Genomic DNA, 21154 nt, shown 5'->3' on the forward strand with positions numbered 1-21154 from the left:
CCACAGCCCAATCCCGTTTGCAAAATGAGGCATGGACATTCTAGGTCCTTACACGCCTGCTCCAGGCGGAAAGCGCTACATTTTGGTGGCTGTGGATTATTTCACCAAGTGGGTAGAAGCTGAGGCAGTTAAAAACATCAAAACCTCAGACGTGATTTCCTTCATTTGGAAAAACATTATCACCCGGTATGGGGTACCTATGTCTATGGTGTTTGATAATGCTCCTCAGTTTGAGACGCCTCAGCTAAAAACTTGGTTGGGAGATCAAGGGATCTCAAGCTATTTTGCATCTGTTGGCCGGCCCCAAGCAAACGGCCAAGTTGAAGCCTTCAATAAACTCATCTCAGACGGCATTAAGAAGAAAATAGAGAGAGCCGGTGGCTTATGGGCAGAAGAGTTAATCCATGTCCTATGGGCCATCCGGACAACAGCGAAGGGGGCAACCGGTGAAACCCCGTTTCTCATGGTTTATGGTGCTGAAGCCGTCTTGCCCATTGAACATTACGAGCCGACTCTCAGAGTCATGCTATATGATGAAGAGGCAAACTGGGAAGCAATGCGCCTGGCATTGGATTCACTCCCGGAGCGCAGGGGCAATGCCGCCTTGCATCATGAGATTTACCGTTTGAGAATGACGAGAGCCTACAACAAAAAATTACACAAGCGTCCCTTGAAAGTTGATGACTTAGTGTTACGAAAAATGGAGGCAACCGATAGGGCCAATGAGCTGGGGGAAGCTAACTTCAAATTGGGAAGGCCCCAACCGGATCTATGAAGAAGTAAGGGACGACACCTACCGCCTGGAAACTCCAGATGGAAGGCGCCTGCCTAGAACTTGGAATGTAGACAATCTGAAAAAGTACTACTTCCGAGAATGTAAATTTTTTGTAAACAATGAGTTTGTTAATGAAGATTCAGACTTTGTTTGCAAAATTGATTTGTTGTTTTTTAATTATCCATCCGGGTAATACCCAGACGGATTCTTCTTTTACCTAACTAAGTTCGATACTTAGTAAAGGTTACATTTGTTTGACCGCCTGGGTAATACTCGGATCCCTTGTTTATTTAAGTTTGATACTTTGTTTATTTAACTAAGTTTGATTATCCGCCTGGGTAATACTCAGACGGATTTTTCATTTACCTAACTAAGTTTGATACTTGGTATGATTCAATAATTGCCTGTCCGTCTCGGTAATACCCAGACAAACTCGTTTGTTTAAACAACTAAGTTCGACACTTGGTGTAATTCGGCCAATGCTCCGATTAAAAACTAAGCACAAAAATGCTTAGTGGCTATACAACCGGTCCTAAACAAGACCAAAGGCTGAATTGGCCGGATGGTTGCTCATTTTATAAAATCGCCTGTCCCAGCATGGACAAAGGCGTCCGGCGACACCCCTCCGGGTGCAATCATCGCAGAGAACAGACTATTTATCGGTTCTACGTACCCATGCAGACGGCAAAAATTGAACGACCAAATTAGTCAACTCATAGCCGTCTGACCAGAATGATCTGTGATGAATGATCAAGTGACCAATACCGGATGCCCTGGGGCATCAATCGGTCTCTGACTGAAGTTCTCACAGGTTATTTATTCCAAAATTTCACTCTCTATCCCAATTAGGGCAAAATAGTTATTCAATGGCTATGAAATCTCTACCAAGATGGACAAAAAGCCGTCTACGTAGTGACTGGAACGCCTGTTGGTGAACGGATGTGCACTTGGTTTGGGGTAATCACTATTGTGATTGATTGACTTACACAACGTATCATGCTCTTTGCAGCATCATACATTTCCAAGTCAATCAATCTCCACTTGAAACCAATCACACAGCCGTCCAGGGGCAAGGAGAGTCGGACTATTGATTAGTTAGGCAAAAAATCGCCGCATGCTTTTGATAAGTTTGGCAAAAATGAAAAATTAAAATTTGCAAAAATTAAAATTCAGACACAAAATGATCAAAACCGACTTAGTCGGTGCATTTCATAAAAGTCCACCCAACCAAACGGTTGTAGTGGATTAAATGTTAACCGGACCTCGTCCGGGAGAAAGAGAAATTGTTAATTAACCCGGCTCCTTAACCGGTAAATACAAATATACTCGGCACGTAGGCTGGAAAAAACAAGTTTTGGCATACTGCCGCTGAAAGGTCACTTCTTGCCTGCAGACGGTGCCTCCTAGTCCTCCTCCTCGTCATCTGACGGTATATCTTGTGCTTCACCCGGACCAGGTAGCTGAGGCGCGGAAGGCTCGTTGTTGGAGTTGACCCAGGCTTCAAAAGAGTCAGGATTTGGCTCGCCTCTATCCCTTAAGTACACCACGTACTCGGCATAGCTGTGAGCCAGTGCCCAGACGCTGTAATCCGCGTTTGGGTACAGAGCAGCCCAGAAGATCTTCATACGGGCGTAATTATCAGCGTCACTCTCAGCAACCAGGCGGTTTTGCTCCGCCTCCAGGGTTGCTGCAAAGTTTTTCTGAGCCTGAGCAGCCTCCTTCTCCAGCCTCGCAACCTTGGTCTTCATCTTGGTGTTCTCTTCAGAAACACCTTGAAGTGTGCCAAGGTCCGTCTGGGCCTTCTTGAGCTCCTCATTAGCCTTCTTCAGGCTCTCATCCGCTTTCTTATGGGCCTCCTCCGCCTTCTTCTGGGTCGTCTCAGCATCCTTCGCCCGCTGTTTGGCCGTCTCCAGATCCACCTCCAGCTGCTGGATTCTAGACGCTTGTGTCATTATGATTGCTGTAGTTTCAAGTTCATTTACGATAGTTGAGTGTAAAGCAATATTATCAGCGTCTATGGAGGACTTCTTGGCCCTTTTTACCTCTTCCCATTTGCGGGAATAAGGACTTTTGAGCCCGTCCACTCGCAGCATAGCTTGCAAAAAAGCAAGCGGTATGAGTATTGCAGGCGGGATAAAACACTTGGAAAAAATAAAATTGGAAAGTTTCTTACCTCAGCCAGAAGGGATAGAATGTGTTCCAAATTGAACGTCTCTATCCCAGGGATGTTGTCTTTATCCCTCTTCCGGACGGCGTCAAGCATGGCCTTGGCATGCTTCTAGACGTATGGCCAGTAGGGAGATTGATCTGCACCACAATCAATACGTGGTGAGTGCGAAACTAAGGCAACACCTATTTGTTGCCGACCGTCTGAAGACGACGTCTATTGAGAGTGGGATTTCACCCGCAAAGGCCACCCCAACTCAAGCGGGGATTCAAAAGGGTTCTTACCTTCAGAGCCAGCCAAGCGAGAACCGCTTGCAAGCGTGGTGAACCCTGACAAGGTAAAGTCGTATCCCCTAATCAAAAGTAAATACCTATATTTGAGTATGAAACAAAACTACAAAGAATAGGAATAGGGAGAAAACAATATAAAAAAGGATCTAGGGCATAGGTTCACCAATAAATAATACTTCAGGGTAAAACATAGTAAGCAATCATTGACATTGCATAAATAACATGATTAATAGGCTCTCGCAATTTATTAATCAACATAGATCTAACAGGCTCTCGCAATTTACTAGATCTAAGTTCTTATTGAAAATAGCCTTTAATATCAAATTAAGATCTGCTCGATTCATCAATTTAATATTGCTATACTTTTACAAGCCGCAATTGTAAAACATTAAAACAATTCAATAGGAAATTATCATGCAATATCAATAATCAATAATAGTCAATCATCAATGCATCAATTAACCATATTGTAAAGGGCTTTCGCTACGTATTACAATCACAGAATTAATCTACCGGTATTAAATCTCATCTCTCGAATCTCGACTTAACCATTTATAAATTTATCTTCCTATTGAAACTTGACCTGAACATCAATTCTCATCTCTCGAATCTTGAATCAATATTGTCAAACTCATGCATAAAAGATAGGCCTAATCTAGTCACAGAGCATTAAATCAATCAATAGGAAATTAATCTAGCATTGATAATTAACAACAACAAATTACCCCTTCATATTAATTATTAGATCCCCATAAACCCTAGAAATAAAACTACTCACACATATTAAAAACTAAACAAATCAAAGCAATAAAATAAGACATGATTAAAGGAATAGAATAAATAACTAAGATTAAGAGAAGAGGAATCGTTACCAAAATAAATCTGGAATTAAGAGTAGAATTAAGAACAAAGGTTTAGAGAGAAAATTCTAAGAGAATAATTAAGAGAGTAAAGAAAATAAGAGGAGAAGAAGAAGAGGTACTAAAATCGTATTACGGAGGAGAATTTATACTCCGTGCAAAATACTGAATTAAAACAAATTAAAACTACGTTAAACATCTTCTAAGAAATACATGCGCCCGATCGGGCGCCAGCGTTTTTGGCCGGGCGGCTCTCTTGGGCCACCATTTGGACTACGATTGGGCTCCAATTCTTCGGGCCAATCTGGGTTTCCTCTTTGGGTCTTGAATACTCGGTCCAAATGAGCCGGTATCACCTACACCGAGCCCTTAATCACCGGTTCGATGGCTTTAACCGGCCCTGGGCTATAAACTCTGGTCGTGCTTCTCCATTGTTCGTGATTGCTCCAAAATATCTCGGGAAAATACTCCAAAAGCATAAATCCCTGCAAAAGTCAACCAAATCTACGAAAACACTAGAAAACACCAATTAGTAATAAAAGTGGCTCTAAAGAGCCAAAAACAGTACTAATTACGACCAAGGGACGGGGGTAAAATAAAATATAAAATAGACATATCAAACTCCCCCAAGCCAAACTTTTGCTTGTCCCTAAGCAAAGATCTCATCAATGAATCAATAAATATACTTCACCCCAAAAGTAAAAATCAAGCACAAACGATCCAGGGTAAATCAAATAAGCATGCTTCAGAATCAACCAATCAAATCCCTCTAATTACCAATCTTCCCTAACAATTGTCAAACAGAGCAAACCACAAGAGCATATAGAATTCAAGACTAGTGCTCACACACTCAACTCCCATTTATGTGGCGAGTAAAAGATGTACTCGATCGCTCTCCAACCACCCCTCTATGTGAACAATGGCCTCCCAACTCACACTCTCGTGTGTATAAAACAATGAACGCTCAATCCTACTAGTCGACTAGAAATATGCCAAATCATAACTTGCATTGATAAACAACACTTTCACATTCATACAATTATATGCACAAAGGTCGAAAGGTCTTTAAAGCTTGTAATGTAAGGCTAGGGAAAAGGGTAGGATAAATTTGGGAATAAGTGAGAGTAAAGCTATGCTTAAGGGAGCAAATCCTAATAAACATGATCAAAATAAATAATGATAAACATCTCCTACATAACCAACTCTAACATTAACCAAATATACTCCAATCATAATAAATAATCCCAACACTTACAATTTCACTCACAAAATATAATAATGAAGAAGTAGAGTGAATAAACAAACTTTATTTTCCAAACTTTAATTTTTCATTGAAGTTCTTATTTTTTCCTTTGATCAACCTCCAAATAGAACATTTGAACATTTTTTTTCTTTCATAATATCATGCTTTTTTCAAGAAAATATAACTCTCAAACTCATCAAAAATAAACATGAATAACAACAAAACAACTTCTCAAACCCCACCAAAGTTGTGCAAATAATAAGCACACAACAAACTCCCTCACCTCACTCCCTAATAGCTCCCCCAAGCCAAGCTTAGGACTAGTAACCAATGGGGCAAAATAGGCTTGTAATGTGGCTAATAAACAACAAAAGAAAACAAGCAACAACATGGGTAGCAAGAAGGGAACGAATGCATCTACAATCATCTAGAGGCTACCTAAAAGAACAAATGCCTTCGTCCTCCACAATGTGCATAATAATGAATCATACAAACATTACTCATAGTAGCAACCCAATACTCAAATTCATTGACATACCAGGAATTATGGAACTATCACACATTCCTTACCAAATCACCTAGTCAAGCACTATATTCACAAGTAGTTGGACAAAATTGATGCATGTTAAGGTTTCAAGGCAATCAAACATCAAATCATGATTAACTAATCCACAATGCCTATCATCAAATACCAAGAATCAAAACAATTTTCTCAAGTAAGGGGCACATGGAAGCATAATTTATAATTCATTGGAACGTATTTTTGGATAATTTTTTTTGTTTTTTTTGTATTTTTATATATAAGAAAGCAATAAAAACTACACTAGGAAAGCAAGAAATCTAACCTAAGAAAACACACAAAAAATAAAAGAAAAGAGAAAAAGAAAAATACCAAACCAAAATCTCCCCCAAGACAGAATCAAACAATGTCCTTATTGGCTTGGAAACTAGCCCAACATAGCTAGTCCTCATCATCCTCATCCATCGAGCCGAAACCCGCACCTCCACTTCCACCTGCACCACCTGCACTAGAAGAGCTACCACCAAAATAATCAGCGTGAAAAGTCCCCCCCGCCGGTCCCCCGAAAGGAATGTCCTGCCCGTACCCGAAGAAAGAAGAATAGTCAGTGTAAATACCACGGGCAGTGGGATCCCTATCGTATCCCTGGGGTGGTGGATGAAACCAGTCAGGGTGAATAGCGTCGTCGGGAATGTTGCCCCGATGAGCATAATCATCGTACAGAGGGTAGAGAGCTCTACCCTGGTTCCTCTCTAGATACCCTAACCTCTGGTCTAAGGAGCCTACCATCCTCCTAAGGTCAGTATGTGAATGCTCGATACGGCCTAGGGCCTGACCTATACTCTGAAGATCCTAAACTGGGTCAGAGTCAACATGAGGGACGGAATGGAACATATGAGGTTGAGAGAATGCCACCTCGGGCTGAGGCTGGGGTGGTGGAACTGGTGGTGGTGGTGCCTGCCCCCTAGCGTTGGCAACTAAAGCATCGTAAGTGTAAGAATGTTGCCTTGGGGGAAAGGCGGTCAAGCCTGGACTAGGTAGGGGAAAAATGGGCAAGGGTTACTCGTTCCCATTCCGAATACACCAAAAGGGTGTTTTCTCGCTATCCGGTCTAACCCACCCCACATCCTCAAAATACCTAGCATTCATGTAGGTATCTGGTCCACAGTTAGTCAGCTGGTGGGGTCCGTCTACTACAAAACCGGCCTTTTTCACCGCTATTCGAGTGATAAGGCCACCTAAACAGATAGGGGACTTGGAAGTGGTGCTGGCTGTGGCATGCCTACTAAAATGGTGAACTGTAAACCTGCCTATGTTCAATTCCCCGAACCCGTACACATAATGTCCTATGACAGCTAGTTCATTTGTTTGAGCATTATGAGGCTCGACCCTACCTAAAAAACACAAACCCGCAAATCTTTGCCAGATTTTTGGGACAGGGTGGTGAATAGGTTTGGTACTAGCATGCTGGGGGTCGGGGACAGGTAAACTAGTCAAAGCATAATATAAGTCACCCATTTTATAGTTCGCATGCCACTGGTGAGACAATTCAGAATTTAATTCAAAAATTTAACAAAATTCAACAAAAGTTAAACTAATATTTCTATTATTTAACCTGAAAAATAAATTAGGCCCATTCCTACTACTAACAACATGAAAAGTGGACAGGAATTCACAGGTAAGTTCTCGGTATGTAGGATAGTGCATGTCAACAAATTTTCTCATGCCAATGTCATTCAAAAATCGTTTAACAAAATCATATAAACCAAATGATTCTAAGGTAGGGCGGTGTAACCACCGAGAAGGAATTACCTCACGATCGACCAAATGCTCCAATCGTTCCTTTTGTTCCCGGCTCACAATCCGGATCGTCGGCCAATACAGGAGTTGCAAGTCCGGGTCGTATTCCTCCCTCGAACTGGAGCTCCTACCAAAAATGGACCTAGCTCTTTTTGAAGCCATGTTGAAGAAATGGGTTGAAAATTTATTGAATTAAAACTGAAATTTTTTTATATGAAAGAGAAGAGGGTGAAGAGAGGATCACAAATATGTAAAGAGTTTTGAATTTGGGTTGGTAATGGAGGAGAAATCTTAGAGAGAAGTTACAGAAAATTTGAGTTTTAGAGAGAGAGAGTAATGAAGGAAAGAAGAAATGGAGAAAGAAAGAAGAAAAGGGGGAAGAAGAAGACGCGGATGTGCTCGCGCCCGGTCGGGCGGTGGGTCGCCCGTTCGGGCGATCTGTGCTATTTTGTGAGTTCGTTCTCGCGCCCGGTCGGGCGTACGTAGCCTGGTCGGGCGTACGTGGCCCGATCGGGCGTACGTAGCCCGGTCTGGCGATCTTATACGCATTGATTCGTAACCTTTGGCGCCCGGTCGGGCGCCACTCGCCCGGTCGGGCGATCTAATAACTTTAATTCTTCTTGCTCTCACGCCCGGTCGGGCGCCAGTCACCCGATCGGGCGATTTTTTAATCCAAAATTTTCGCCCTTCTAGCGCCTGGTCGGGCAAGGCTTGCTTGATTAGGCGGACAAATTAGTCCGTATACGACAAATTTCGCGCCCGGTCGGGCGCCACTCGCTTGGTCGGGTGAAATTACTTTATTTTTGAACCTTGCTCTCGATATTTTCTTCTTTTCTCCAAAATTTGGCTAACTCTTTCCTTCAAACCTGTACAAACACTTATAAAACTTATTAAATTCCCTCATTTCTCCTCTCATAAGAAAAAGAAAAGAAAAACTAGTCTAAAAAGCATTAAAAATACGGGTTGCCTCCCGCAAAGTGCTGTTTTATCTAGGTCCCGCACGACCTTCTTACCAAGTACAATTTCTAGGACCCTTGGCCTAACGCTTGATCAGGTGGTTTCTCACCCGGTCTAGCGATGTTTAAGCTGCGATGCAGCTTCCTGACATAACCTGTGGGACTTTAAGTCGCCTTATCTGGTGGATCCTCCTTGTCTTGGACTGGGGGTTCTTCAATGTTACGCACTAAAAACCCTTTTTCAATCGAATGTTGCTTCAAATTGTCATTGCGTTCAACACTTGCAACTCGATCTGGCGGAACACTTACTGTAGGCTCGATTTGCACAACTTGCTCGATCGGTTCCACTTGTTCATCCTCGAAACCAAGACCAACATTGTAGAGTGCTTTTTCTATTGCATCAACTTCCTTCTGCCATTTGTCTATCTCATCTGAAAAAGATGCAACACAAGATACCGCCTCCAAGGGATCTTTTTCAAGAGCTTGGGGCTTGTTAGAATAATTTACAACCACATTAACACTGAAACATTTCTCCTCAATCATGGAGCTTTTAGGGGCATTATTTAGATTAAAAACAACTTTATCATCCCCTACTGATAGTGTTAACTTACCACTTCTTACATCTATGACTGCTCGTGCAGTGTTAAGGATTGGTCTACCCAAAATAATTGGGGTTTGCATATCCTCAGCCATATCAAGAACAACAAAATCTAAAGGTATATAAAATTTACCTACTCTAACGGGGACATCCTCTAAAACACCTAAGGGGTATTTGAAAGAACGCTCGGCCATTTGTAGAGTTATATTAGTAGCTTTTAATTTACCCATATTCAACTTAGAACATACAGATAATGGCATGACGCTAACACTAGCACCCAAATCACATAATGCATTATCAATCAAGATATTGCAAATATGACAAGGGATAGAAAACTACCCGGATCTTTTAATTTCGGTGGAGACTTATTTTGAAGTACGACACTACACTCTGCAGTGAAAGCTACTGTCTCTACCTCACTAATAGACCTTTTTCTCGTCAAAATTTCTTTCATAAATTTTGCATATGAGGGGATTTGTGTGATCAATTCAGTAAAGGGAACTGTTACCTTCAAATCTTTAACCACCTCCAGGAACTTACCAAACTGCTTATCCAAGTTTGACTTCAATTGACGATTGGGGAAAGGAAGTTTGACGATTGGCTTTGGAGCATTCTTATTCTTGTCTGGAGTAGCCACCTTCTTTGGAGTTGTACCCAGTAATTTAGAGTTAGATATGTTAGCATTATCCGTTAGCCTTGCAGGGCTATCAACTACATTGTTTAGTTTAATGGAATCAAGATTAGCATTATTTGGTAAAACAGGTTCATCAACTCTGGGCATAGAGGGCCCTTCATAGTTCGAACCACTCCTTAGAGTAATTGCAAATGCTTGATCCGTAGGCCTTGTAGGCTGTGCCGGCAAGGGTCCCTGTTGGCGACCTTGTAAAGTAGCGGAGAGTTGCGCAATTTGATTATCTACAATTTTATTATGCGCTAAAATTTGATCAATTGTCGCATCTCTGCTCTCCATGTGCTTTTGCATATTGACCAACATTGCTACAATTTCCGCCAGAGAAGGGTCGGAAGATGAGGAGGGTTGTTGTGGTTGGTTCTTCTGGCTAACATTGGGATGATAATATTTCTGCTGCTGTTGCTGTGGCGCCTGTGGTTCTTGTGGTGGTGGATTTTGAATATTAGTGCTCCGGTAGGAAAGGTATGGATGATTCCGATACCTAGGATTGTAAGTGTTGGAGTATGGGTTATTCTGCCTATAAGCTTGGAAGGCATTAACTTGCTCCACGGAACTCCTGCAATTCTGCTCCCAATGACCTACAATACCACAATTTTCACAGAAAGCCTCATTAGAATTATTATTAATCGCAGAAACATTAGCTACATTAGCAGTGCTCAGGTTATCTAATTTTTGGCAAATAGAGGTTAATTGAGCTTGCAAAAAGGATACAGAGTCGACACTATGCTTCCCCTTGTTAGAAAATCCTCTAGGATTCCCATGTTGGGAATTGTGTATCTCCATATCTTCAATAACCTGACCTGCATCATCAACATTAAGATTCATAAATCTCCCACTAGCTGTAGAGTCTAAAATTATTCTAGAGGAATTTCCAATGCCGTTATAAAAGGCTTGGATTAACTGCCATTGTGCTAAATTATGGTGAGGGCATTCTCTTTGTAAGTCCTTGAACCTCTCCCAAGCCTCATATAAAGACTCATCGGCTTCTTGGGCAAAGTTCTGAATCGCATTCCGTAGTACTGCTGTTCTCTCTGCAGGATAATACTTGTTATAGAAATTCATAACAAGAGTTTCCCAGTCAGTTATACCAAGTGTAATTCTATTTAATCCATTAAACCACAATTTAGCTTTTCCAGTTAAAGAGAAAGGAAAGAGAATCTCCCTGATTTGGTCTTGAGTGACCCCGGCTTGCCTGATGGTGTTGCAATATTGACAATAGTCGGCAATGTGAAGATTTGGGTCTTCACCCTTGGCTCCACTGAATTGCTTCCTCTCTATCATCGTTATAAATTGAGGTTTGATTTCAAATTGAACCCCATCAAGAGCCGGAGTAGGGGTGAGATGTGGAAAATCCGTAAGCTTTGGTTGTGAATAATCACTAAGCTTCTTTGGAGCCGTCATCTCTGATTCTGCGTCTGATGATGCCACTAAATCGCTGGAATCAGTTGGAGGGTCGCGGTGATTATTGTTATTATCACCAGAATCCGCTAGGATTTGCTTGTAGAAGTTTTTCTGTCTATGGAAGGAACGTTCGATCTCAGGATCGAATGGGATGTAACCTGATTTGGAACACCTGGGCATAAACAAAAAAAAAAAAACTAGAAGCAAATGTGAGACTTGTCTCATAGAACTAACGCTCTCTGAGACAAAAGGGGAAATAATCTAGACTACAAAAACAATCAGAAATAAAAATAAAACCGTTCCCCGACAACGGCGCTAAATTTTGACAAGGTAAAGTCGTGTCCCCTAATCAAAAGTAAATACCTAAATCCTCTAACTAAAGTAGAAAGGGAAGTAGGCTCGATCTCCACAGGGAAACAAGTCTTTTTACTCCTAATTAATTAATCTAAGTAACCGATATTTATATTTGAGTATGAAACTAAACTACAAAGAATAGGAATAGGGAGAAAACAATATAAAAAAGGATCTAGGGCATAGGTTCACCAATAAATAATACTTCAGGGTAAAACATAGTAATCAATCATTGACATTGCATAAATAACATGATTAACAGGCTCTCCCAATTTATTAATCAACATAGATCTAACAGGCTCTCGCAATTTACTAGATCTAAGTTCTTATTGAAAATAGCCTTTAATATCAAAATAAGATCTGCTCGATTCATCAATTTAATATTGCTATACTTTTACAAGCCGCAATTGTAAAACATTAAGGGGATGTTTGGTATGGGTTTTTGATAGAGTTCGAAACGGAATCTGTTACCGTTTCCTTTACATTGTGTTTGTTTAATGGGTAAAGAAACAAAAACCGTTTCTTGGCTCTAACCCTTTCCATCATTTTGTTTCCAGAGGAAAGCAAAGGGAAACAAATACCTTTCCTTACTGTAACAAAAGAAAACAAAGTTTTCTCTCTCCTCTCTCCTCTCATCCAACCCTTCTCCTGAGAATTCCCAACCTCCTTCGACATTTTTTCTGAAAATTTTCCTATGAAAATTGCAATTCTCCTGATTTCGCTGCAAAATTTTCAATTTTCTACCTAAAATCTACATAAATCTACAATCTCAAGTACGGCAAATTCTTTAATTTCGCTTACTCAATTACTAGGGTTTATATGATATCAATTTCGCTTTCTGATTTGAATTCCTTATTTGCTTGTTCGATTGAAGTTTTCTCTTCTCTTTCGTTGATATTTTGCTGAATTTGATTGTATATATTACTATTATTGCATGTAATTGTTGGCTATTTTGTGGTTCCCCAATTTGATGGTATATATTGCTATTATTGCTTGTAATTGTTGGTTATTATTGCCTGTGATTGCTTTGACATGAGTAGAATACAATCGCCATGACACGTGAAATCGAATAAATGCAAGTTTTGAACTTATGATACTTGGAACTTTGGAAGGGGTTTTGAAGCAGAACTTTCCTTGTCATCATAAACTGATTGCTGAGGAACTTAGGTAGTGGCCAATCTTGAATGGCTTTTATCGTCTTAGGTTGAAGGCAGTTAGTCTCTTAATACTACATGAAGGGTAATTTGTATTCATATTTTTATTTTCTCCATTATATTATTGATTTGCTGCCAAAATAATAATAATGATTTGGTTATTATAAATTTTGAGACATTGTAATTTGTTTAGATGATTCCAACAATCTTGAGCAATTGGGTTGATGTATATTGTATAATGTTCATGTGGATGTATTGGATGTGTTGTATTAGCTCTAATCCTTTGGTAGCTTATTCCCATCAAGTAGTTTGTCTCTAGACTGCCTTGAATCTGCTGCTCTTTTTTTTTCTTTTTTTTTTCTTTTTTTTTTCTGAAGACTGTAATGCAAAACTGAATGCTATTGAAGGCCAATCTATAGTTTTACTGCTAGACAGTTCATATGAGCAGAGAGCTTAGTCAGAATCTGATTTCCAACTCTGAATAAGGAGTTTATTATTTTGATGTTATTTGTGATACTAGTGTATATTGATACTATTGTATATTTTTTGGACTAGTTTTTCAAGATTTCTACAATGCCCCGACTTATGCGTTCCACAAGGAAGAGAAAGCTAAAACAAATACAACTAGTTATTTCAATGATTATTATTATTTAATGATGTATTGGATGTGGCATATGATGTGTGTTGTTACAATAAAGGGTGTTCAATTGAAAGAAAGAAAAAGAAACAAAAAGTTGCTACGAATGTTAGTTTTGAGAGGGCTTTATAAAGAGAGTGATGTGAAATGCAAGAGTGAGCTTCGCGTTAATAGAAGAACTTTCAATATTATTTGTGAGATGCTTAGAGACATTGGGGATTTGAGTGGAACAAAAAATATGTCACTTCAAGAGATCGTAGCCATGTTTTTATACACGTTGGCTCACCATAAGAAGAATAGGTCTATTGGACAATATTTCTTTAGAAGTGGAGAAACCGTGAGCCGACAATTTTACCTTTGTCTAAGGGCTCTTCTCAAATTACATGAAGTATTACTTTACAATCCCACACCAATATTGGATGATTGTGAAGATGAAAGGTGGAAATTTTTCAAGGTATTGGTCTTTTTTAAGCCCCTAAATTTTGCTAGGATTTTCTTATTTTTGATTGTATGTAAGTAATATTTTTTCTTATTTTTGTAGAATTGTTTAGGGGCATTAGATGGGACTTACATTAATGTAAATGTGCCTTCACAAGAACGACCAAAGTATAGAACAAGAAAAGGAACAATTGCTATGAATGTATTGGGTGTTTGTGCACCCAATTTGCAATTTATTTATGTTCTTCCTGGTTAGGAAGGTTCGGCCCATGATATGCGTGTACTTCGCAATGCTCTCTCTAGACCAAACGGTTTTAGGGTAACTCGAGGTAAGTGAAGCTCATTCTTTTGTGAATGTATAAGTTTTGTTAGTTTTGGTAGGTAGTAATCCTTTCCTTTAATAACTTTGAAGGTAATTATTATTTGGTTGATGCGGGATATACGAATTGTGAGGGTTTTCTTGCTCCATATAAAGGTCAAAGATACCATTTAAAAGAATGGACGGATCGACAACCCAAAAGTGTCGAGGAGTTCTATAACATGAAACATGCTAGGGCGCGAAATGTGATTGAGAGATGTTTTGGCCTACTTAAAGGAAGATGGAGTATTCTTATAAGTCCTTCATTTTTCCCTATAAGAACTCATGGACGTATCGTGATGGATTGTTGCTTATTGCATAATCTACTTAGAAAATGCATGCCTACCGATGATATAAACGAAGATGAATTGAATGAATCCGATGATGATTCCGAAAGTGATTCTGATGATGAAAGGGAATTTATTACAAGTGTTGCTACTTCAGATCATTGGACCAATTTTAGAAACAAATTAGCCCAAGATATGTTTAATGATTGGAGGGCGAGAGGTAGACATGGTCAATAGCAAAAAATGTATGATTTTTTTTTACCTTCGATTATATTATACATATAGATGCATTTTTTTTTGTTTTTGTGCATTTTAAAGCCACTGCCAATTTGAATCTGCCTTTTTGTTCTGTTCATTTCTAATCTGCCTTATGTTCTGTTTATTTCTAATTTGTCTTCTATTATTTCTAATCTGCGTTATGTTATTTCTAATTTGCTTAGGATGGAGGCTAGCAATCGAGGAAGAGGTAAAAATAAAAGGTATTGGACGTATGAAGAAGATGCGGTTCTAATAAGATATTTGCATGAGTTGAGTTGCGATCCGAAGTGGAAGTGTGAGAATGGGTTTAAGAATGGTTACATGAATAAGTTGGAAGAGATGATCAATGGTGTACTTCCTAATTGTGGCTTGAGAGCGGTTCCCCACATTGAGTCGAGGATCAAGCATTGGTCGGAGAAATATAGTGCATTTGCAGAAATGTTATCCACCTCAGGATTTGGATGGGATGCTGAAAAGAAATTGTTGCAAGTAGACAAGGTCGTGTACGATGAATGGGTGAAGGTATGAACTGCTATTTCATTCCTCTTTGTTCATTTTTTTCAATTACACTTTAGAACTGCTGATGGACAGTTCATATGACCTGAGAGAATTGATGCTCATAGTGAATATGAGAGAAGTAGGGAGAGAAGCAGTGTGTGTAAGGGAAGGGGGCAGGGAGGGGAATAGGTGATAGGGGAGGGGATAACTGATAGTTAAGGTTCTCGAAGTCCATCTTCACTGATTTGAGTTTTTGAGTTACCTTGAACATAACAGTCCCTTGTCTAGTTTGCACCCATGAATCCTCCACAACTTTACTGAAACTAGCATATTCAGCCCAAACATTGAAGAAGTTGATTTATTAATTTACTGTTTTAAGTTGATTTTATGATTTTGCAATTCTGAGTTGTTTGAAACAGATTGGTTCACAATGTGATTAACAACTTTGTCAAAGTTTGGTTGGGATTTATTCATTGTAGATGGAGTAATTGTATCTTGTTTATGATCACTTGACGGTGTGATTCTATTACTTTTTTTTTATAAGCTGTATTTATTTTAAAATTATTAAGCTGTCTTTGTTTTTGAATTTTTAGTTTTTGCAGCGATATGGGAATATGTAGGATAAGCAGAAAGTTTATATCTCAGAATCTAGTATGTACTGCTGCTGAAGCACTCTGCTACAGTATGTGTGGTTATAGTTGCTTGGTTCAATTCTGATTTTCATGTTTTGACTTGTTGCATTCTCTTATATGGCAGACTCATAAGAAAGCTAAAGGGTTGTTTGGAGTTCCATTCATTCACTATGAAACTCTTGCGGAGATATACGCAAAAGACAAAGCTACCGGAGATGCAAGTGAGTCGTTTGTTGATGCTATAGAAGAAATGGATCAAGAGATTGATAAGCAACCATTCAATGTCCAGAGTGATGAAGAAGATGATGTGAGTTCTACTCATTCGGACACTTATTCTTCTATAAGTCAATCCGGAAAACGCCCCATGAAGATAGAGGATGATCATATAACTCCTTCAAAAATGGAAAAAGTGAAGGCTTCTACAATTCATTCTTCCGCAAGTGATTCTACTACTCAATCCGGAAAAACCCTCTATAAAGGCAAATGAGACTAAGGTGAAAGGAAAGAACAAGGTAAATTTGAAGAGTTTGTGTAGGAATGATGATGATGATTTGGTGGCCTCCCTCCGTGATTGTTCCAACAATTTTGGGAAGATATTTGAAAATATCAATGTTAATCTCGGGACTATGGCTAGTGCATGGTCTAAAGCGGAAGAAAGGGAGCAAAGGATGGATGAAAAGGTGAACAAGGTATTGGACGAGGTGATGAAGTTAGATGGCATTTCTCCATCCGAAGCTTTAGAGGTTGCTACTATTCTCATGGTGGAAGAACATAAGCTTCGCATCTTCTATCAAGCACCATTAAATATGAAAAAACAATATGCAATTGATCTTCTTAAGAAGTAACAACTTGAGCAATGTCTTTGTTTTTTTGTTAAACATATGCAACTTGAGCAATATAGGTTATGTCTTAGGATTATTCTTATGATGATTGACATATTATTAGTCAATGTTTGGATAATTAATGAGTGCCAACTTTGCTTTATATATTTATATGCAATACAAGTTATTTATTTATTTTTATCTTTTTTTTACCGTAAAATATGTAGCATAGACAATATTGTATTATTCTTTCTTATTTTTCATTTCCGTTTGTTATACCAAACAAGAGGAAATGGAATGGTGATAACTGTTTCCGTTTCCTTTGATGTACCAAACAACTAGTAAGGGTAACACTATTTGTTACCCTTTCCCCTCCTAATTTATTTCCATTCCGTTTCCTATACTAACTCCATACCAAACACCCCCTAAAACAATTCAATAGGAAATTATCATGAAATATCAATAATCAATAATAGTCAATCATCAATGCATCAATTAACCAGATTGTAAAGGGCTATCGCTACGTATTACAATCACAGAATTAATCTACCGGTATTAAATCTCATCTCTCGAATCTCGACTTAACCATTTATAAATTTATCCGCCTATTGAAACCAGACCTAAACATCAATTCTCATCTCTCGAATCTTGAATCAATATTGTCAAACTCATGCATAAAAGATAGGCCTAATCTAGTCACAGCGCAATAAATCAATCAATAGGAAATTAATCTAGCATTGATAATTAACAACAACAAATTACCCCTTCATATTATTTATTAGATCCCCATAAACCCTAGAAATAAAACTACTCACACATATTAAAAACTAAAAAAATCAAAGCAATAAAATAAGACATGATTAAAAGAATAGAATAAATAACTAAGATTAAGAGAAGAGGAATCGTTACAAAAATAAATCTGGAATTAAGAGTAGAATTAAGAACAAAGGTTTAGAGAGAGAATTCTAAGAGAATAATTAAGAGAGTAAAGAAAGTAAAGAGGAGAAGAAGAAGAGGTACTAAAATCGTATTACGGAGGAGTATTTATACTCCGTACAAAATACTAAATTAAAACAAATTAAAACTACGTTAAACATCGGGCGGCTCTCTTGGGCCACCATTTGGACTACGATTGGGCTCCAATTCTTCGGGCCAATCTGGGTTTCCTCTTTGGGTCTTGAATACTCGGTCCAAATGAGCCGGTATCACCTACACCGAGCCCTTAATCACCGGTTCGATGGCTCTAACCGGCCCTGGGCTATAAACTCTGGTCGTGCTTCTCCAATGTTTGTGATTGCTCCAAAATATCTCGGGAAAATACTCCAAAAGCATAAATCCCTGCAAAAGTCAACCAAATCTACGAAAACACTAGAAAACACCAATTAGTTATAAAAGTGGCTCTAAAGAGCCAAAAACACTACTAATTACGACCAAGGGACGGGGGTAAAATAAAATATAAAATAGACACATCAAACCCCCCGGTCGCTGTTACGGGGTTAACGAGGTCGATACCCAGGCTACCGCCTACCCTCTCGATCTGCCCCGCTATCCGTAATTGTTGTTTCCCGGCTGAGGCGCTAGGAGTTGAGGCTGAGGTAGATTTTTTGATTTTGTTGAGAACGGAGGGGGTCTCCTCCCTAGCCCGTTTGAGTTGTTTCTCAAACATTTTTCCAACCTCTCCTCCTTGCGGAAATAACCAAGTCAAAGTTAGCATCCGGGAGAAATAATTTTTAAGATTGATTTACGAAAGGGTCAGGCGTTTATTACCTTGACTTTGACCTCAGCCCCAGCTTTCTCCGCAAGCTCCTTGCGGATGACTGTAGAGGACCGCTTGGGAGTCTTCTCTGTCTGTAACATTTTCAATGCTTCTTCTGCAAAAAGAAAGAAATTGATCAGCATCATAAATCAATTTTGGTACAAAAGCACTACAGGCATATATAAACTCAAGCGCATACGTTTGGGGAACATATGCCCTAGCCTGCAGGCGGCTAGGAAGCACTCATCCTTGAACCAGGTGCTTTTGGGGATCTAGTTCTTGGGAACTTTTATTGTTTCCCTGGTTGACAAGGTCACATCTGTGAGGCCAAAAAAGTCTGCCTCAATTATCTTGTCAAAATCCTCCTCAGGGATTCGGGGAAGAGCGCACTTCCGGCCCATCAAGTCGGGCTTCTTATTGTACAGACAATATTCATAATTCTCCCGTCTGCTTAGAGCTGACATCAGGTAGAACCTGTCTTTCCAGCCGTCGAATTTAGAGACCTTGTCCAAGGTCATCATGTATTGGGGATGAGTGGTTAGAGTATACCACGCCCTCCAGCCGCCTGGGCTTCTGCTAAGATAGTGCATACTAGCAAAAGCCTCCCAGCCGGGGTTAAGCCCCTAGAACTCGCAGGCGGAAACATACCCCATAATGTTGTCCAAGAGTTGGGGGTAAGTTGCCAGACTCCGAGGCCGTAGCCTCTCATAATTGCCTTCACCGCCTGGTGAAAAGGGAAGCGAATACCAGCCTTGAACGCCCCCTCATAACAGCCGAAATAGATGTTGGCGTTTCTTAATCGTCCTCCCAGGCGATGGTGCCATTCTTAGGCAGCACCCAGATCCTATTGTTGGGGTTTGGTGAGTCCGACTAATCGCGGAAACAAACCCAAGAACAAGACCGCACTCGCAATAAATGAAACCATAAACATAATTAAATTAATCACAAGATTAAGATAAGCTAATTACCTTTGACGCGTGCTTCGCTCCAAAATAAGCTCTTACTTGAAAGCTTCAAGTCCCGCTCACACGGAGACCTCCAACGAAGTCCACCCGCACCAACAAAACCGACTAGGTCCAATGTCTTGGGGTTAGCAAGACTCGACCAATAAAACCCGAGTAATTATATTGAGTTCAAAGGTTTTCACTAATTGTGATGCCTTTTTCAACTCTTACTCAAGCAACATTCCCAATGCCCATACTTGGGTATTTATAGGAAATGAGGGGAGTATCATTTACTCTCCCATCAATGTGGGATAGTATGATTTTTCCATTTTATTGTAAATCTAAAATAAAATTAATAATCAAGCTAGTAATAAATCAGCAAGTGGCAAGCTCATGTGAGTGGTTAAGTGAGGACCACTTGGAGAAGGGGGGAACCAAACTTGCTCCCCACGCCCTCTCCCATAATCGGCCACCTCACTCCACACACACTCAAGGACCACTAGCCACATGGCACCCAACCTCGGGCACCAAGGCAGCAAAGGTGGGCTGCCATGTGCTGCTGTCTGTGGCAGCCACGCCCAGGAAGCCCAGCAGGCCTAGCACTCGCATGCGGCCTACCAGGCGCTGCTGGCCAGCAAGCCCAGTATGCTTGTGCGGGCTGCTGCTGGCCTTGTGCCTTGGCCAGCGCTGCTAGCTGCTGCAGCTTGTTGTGGCATGGCTTGCTAGCCATTGCGCGCACCAGGCTGCGCCTAGCATGCTAGCACGCACTAGGCAGCGCCTAGCCTTGCGATGCTAACATGGGTGCGCTAGCACGCACCAGCCAGCTTAGGCTCGGCTTAGTGTGCATGCTAGCCACCATGCTAGGCCATACGCCCTTAGCACTCAGTTTGATTGGGCATTCCGATGCTAGGGGTATTTTGGTCTTTTGTTGATTTATTACTATTTCTCGTCTCGTCTTTCACTATTTTTCGACTCGACTTCCGACGCTCGGTTTCGACGCTCTAAGCTCGAATTTCCGACGTCTAAATAAATATTACTCGGTCGACTCATTAATTCCTTCCGAATTAATTTGTCGGTTCGGCTTGTTGAATGCTTGGGTGTGACCCGAAGGGTTCAGTCAAGATTAAGCTGTAATATTAATTATTCATTAATATTACTGATCGGAAGCGGCCTCCACCCAGGCATTCTAATCACTTGACCTCACTGAATATATTAGCTTTCTAATAATTCTGAACCCACTAACGGAATAGTACACTTGTTCGAAGGACACCATTCCTTTCAATCTCCCACTTGTCCTTCCGGACAAGTGCGCATTTTGTGTACAGCCATTTTCCTATGTCGCTTAATGTCTCTTCATGAACTATAAGGTAAGATTTGTTTTGTCATCCTTATTACGTCTAGAAGTGTTTCCCGATTCCGAGTCCGACTGTCAATAAACAGATGATTTCTAAAATCCATCCGAGCACGGCCATGCATTTTTACAGTCTCGCTCCACGAGAGGCCTTGTATACAACAAAGACATCTTCCCTATTTTAGTAGGGGGACATTCCCAGTCTTGTAATGTAGCTCCTCTTACTGAGAGGACCTAGTCGCCCGAGTGTTGTCGTTATAATCCCCTATTACGGCAGACGTTTAACAACATCAAAGCGAACTAGTACTCAAACAAGAGAACTCACAATACTCATGGTCGAGGAAATAGGTTCCGATAGCTATAATGAG

General features: G+C 40.2%; 2 protein-coding genes across 2 annotated transcripts; both read left to right on the plus strand.

The window, feature by feature from the left end:
• The first annotated feature begins 12415 nt into the window (after window positions 1-12415).
• On the plus strand, window positions 12416-16401 carry LOC110735322. The gene is made up of 3 exons (XM_021915495.1): window positions 12416-12425; window positions 14967-15306; window positions 16039-16401. The coding sequence occupies exons 2-3, from the start codon at window positions 14968-14970 to the stop codon at window positions 16399-16401; spliced, it is 702 nt and encodes a 233-aa protein (XP_021771187.1). The 5' UTR covers window positions 12416-12425; window position 14967.
• LOC110735287 lies at window positions 13442-14565 on the plus strand. The gene is made up of 2 exons (XM_021915464.1): window positions 13442-13897; window positions 13985-14565. The coding sequence occupies exons 1-2, from the start codon at window positions 13460-13462 to the stop codon at window positions 14135-14137; spliced, it is 591 nt and encodes a 196-aa protein (XP_021771156.1). The 5' UTR covers window positions 13442-13459; the 3' UTR covers window positions 14138-14565.
• Window positions 16402-21154: the final 4753 nt, after the last annotated feature.

The sequence above is a fragment of the Chenopodium quinoa genome, unplaced genomic scaffold (assembly GCF_001683475.1).
Source record: "Chenopodium quinoa cultivar QQ74 unplaced genomic scaffold, ASM168347v1, whole genome shotgun sequence".
In the NCBI taxonomy this organism is placed as follows: domain Eukaryota; kingdom Viridiplantae; phylum Streptophyta; class Magnoliopsida; order Caryophyllales; family Amaranthaceae; genus Chenopodium; species Chenopodium quinoa.

What these genes read in the sequence shown, in the direction of transcription:
- LOC110735322 (XM_021915495.1), top strand. Translation starts at nt 14,968, where the DNA reads ATGGAGGCTAGCAATCGAGGAAGAGGTAAAAATAAAAGGTATTGGACG. An exon ending in TGTACGATGAATGGGTGAAG is followed by an intron (nt 15,307 to 16,038) that starts GTATGAACTGCT and finishes CTTATATGGCAG; the next exon opens with ACTCATAAGAAAGCTAAAGG.
- LOC110735287 (XM_021915464.1), top strand. Translation starts at nt 13,460, where the DNA reads ATGATGTATTGGATGTGGCATATGATGTGTGTTGTTACAATAAAGGGT. An exon ending in AAAGGTGGAAATTTTTCAAG is followed by an intron (nt 13,898 to 13,984) that starts GTATTGGTCTTT and finishes TTATTTTTGTAG; the next exon opens with AATTGTTTAGGGGCATTAGA.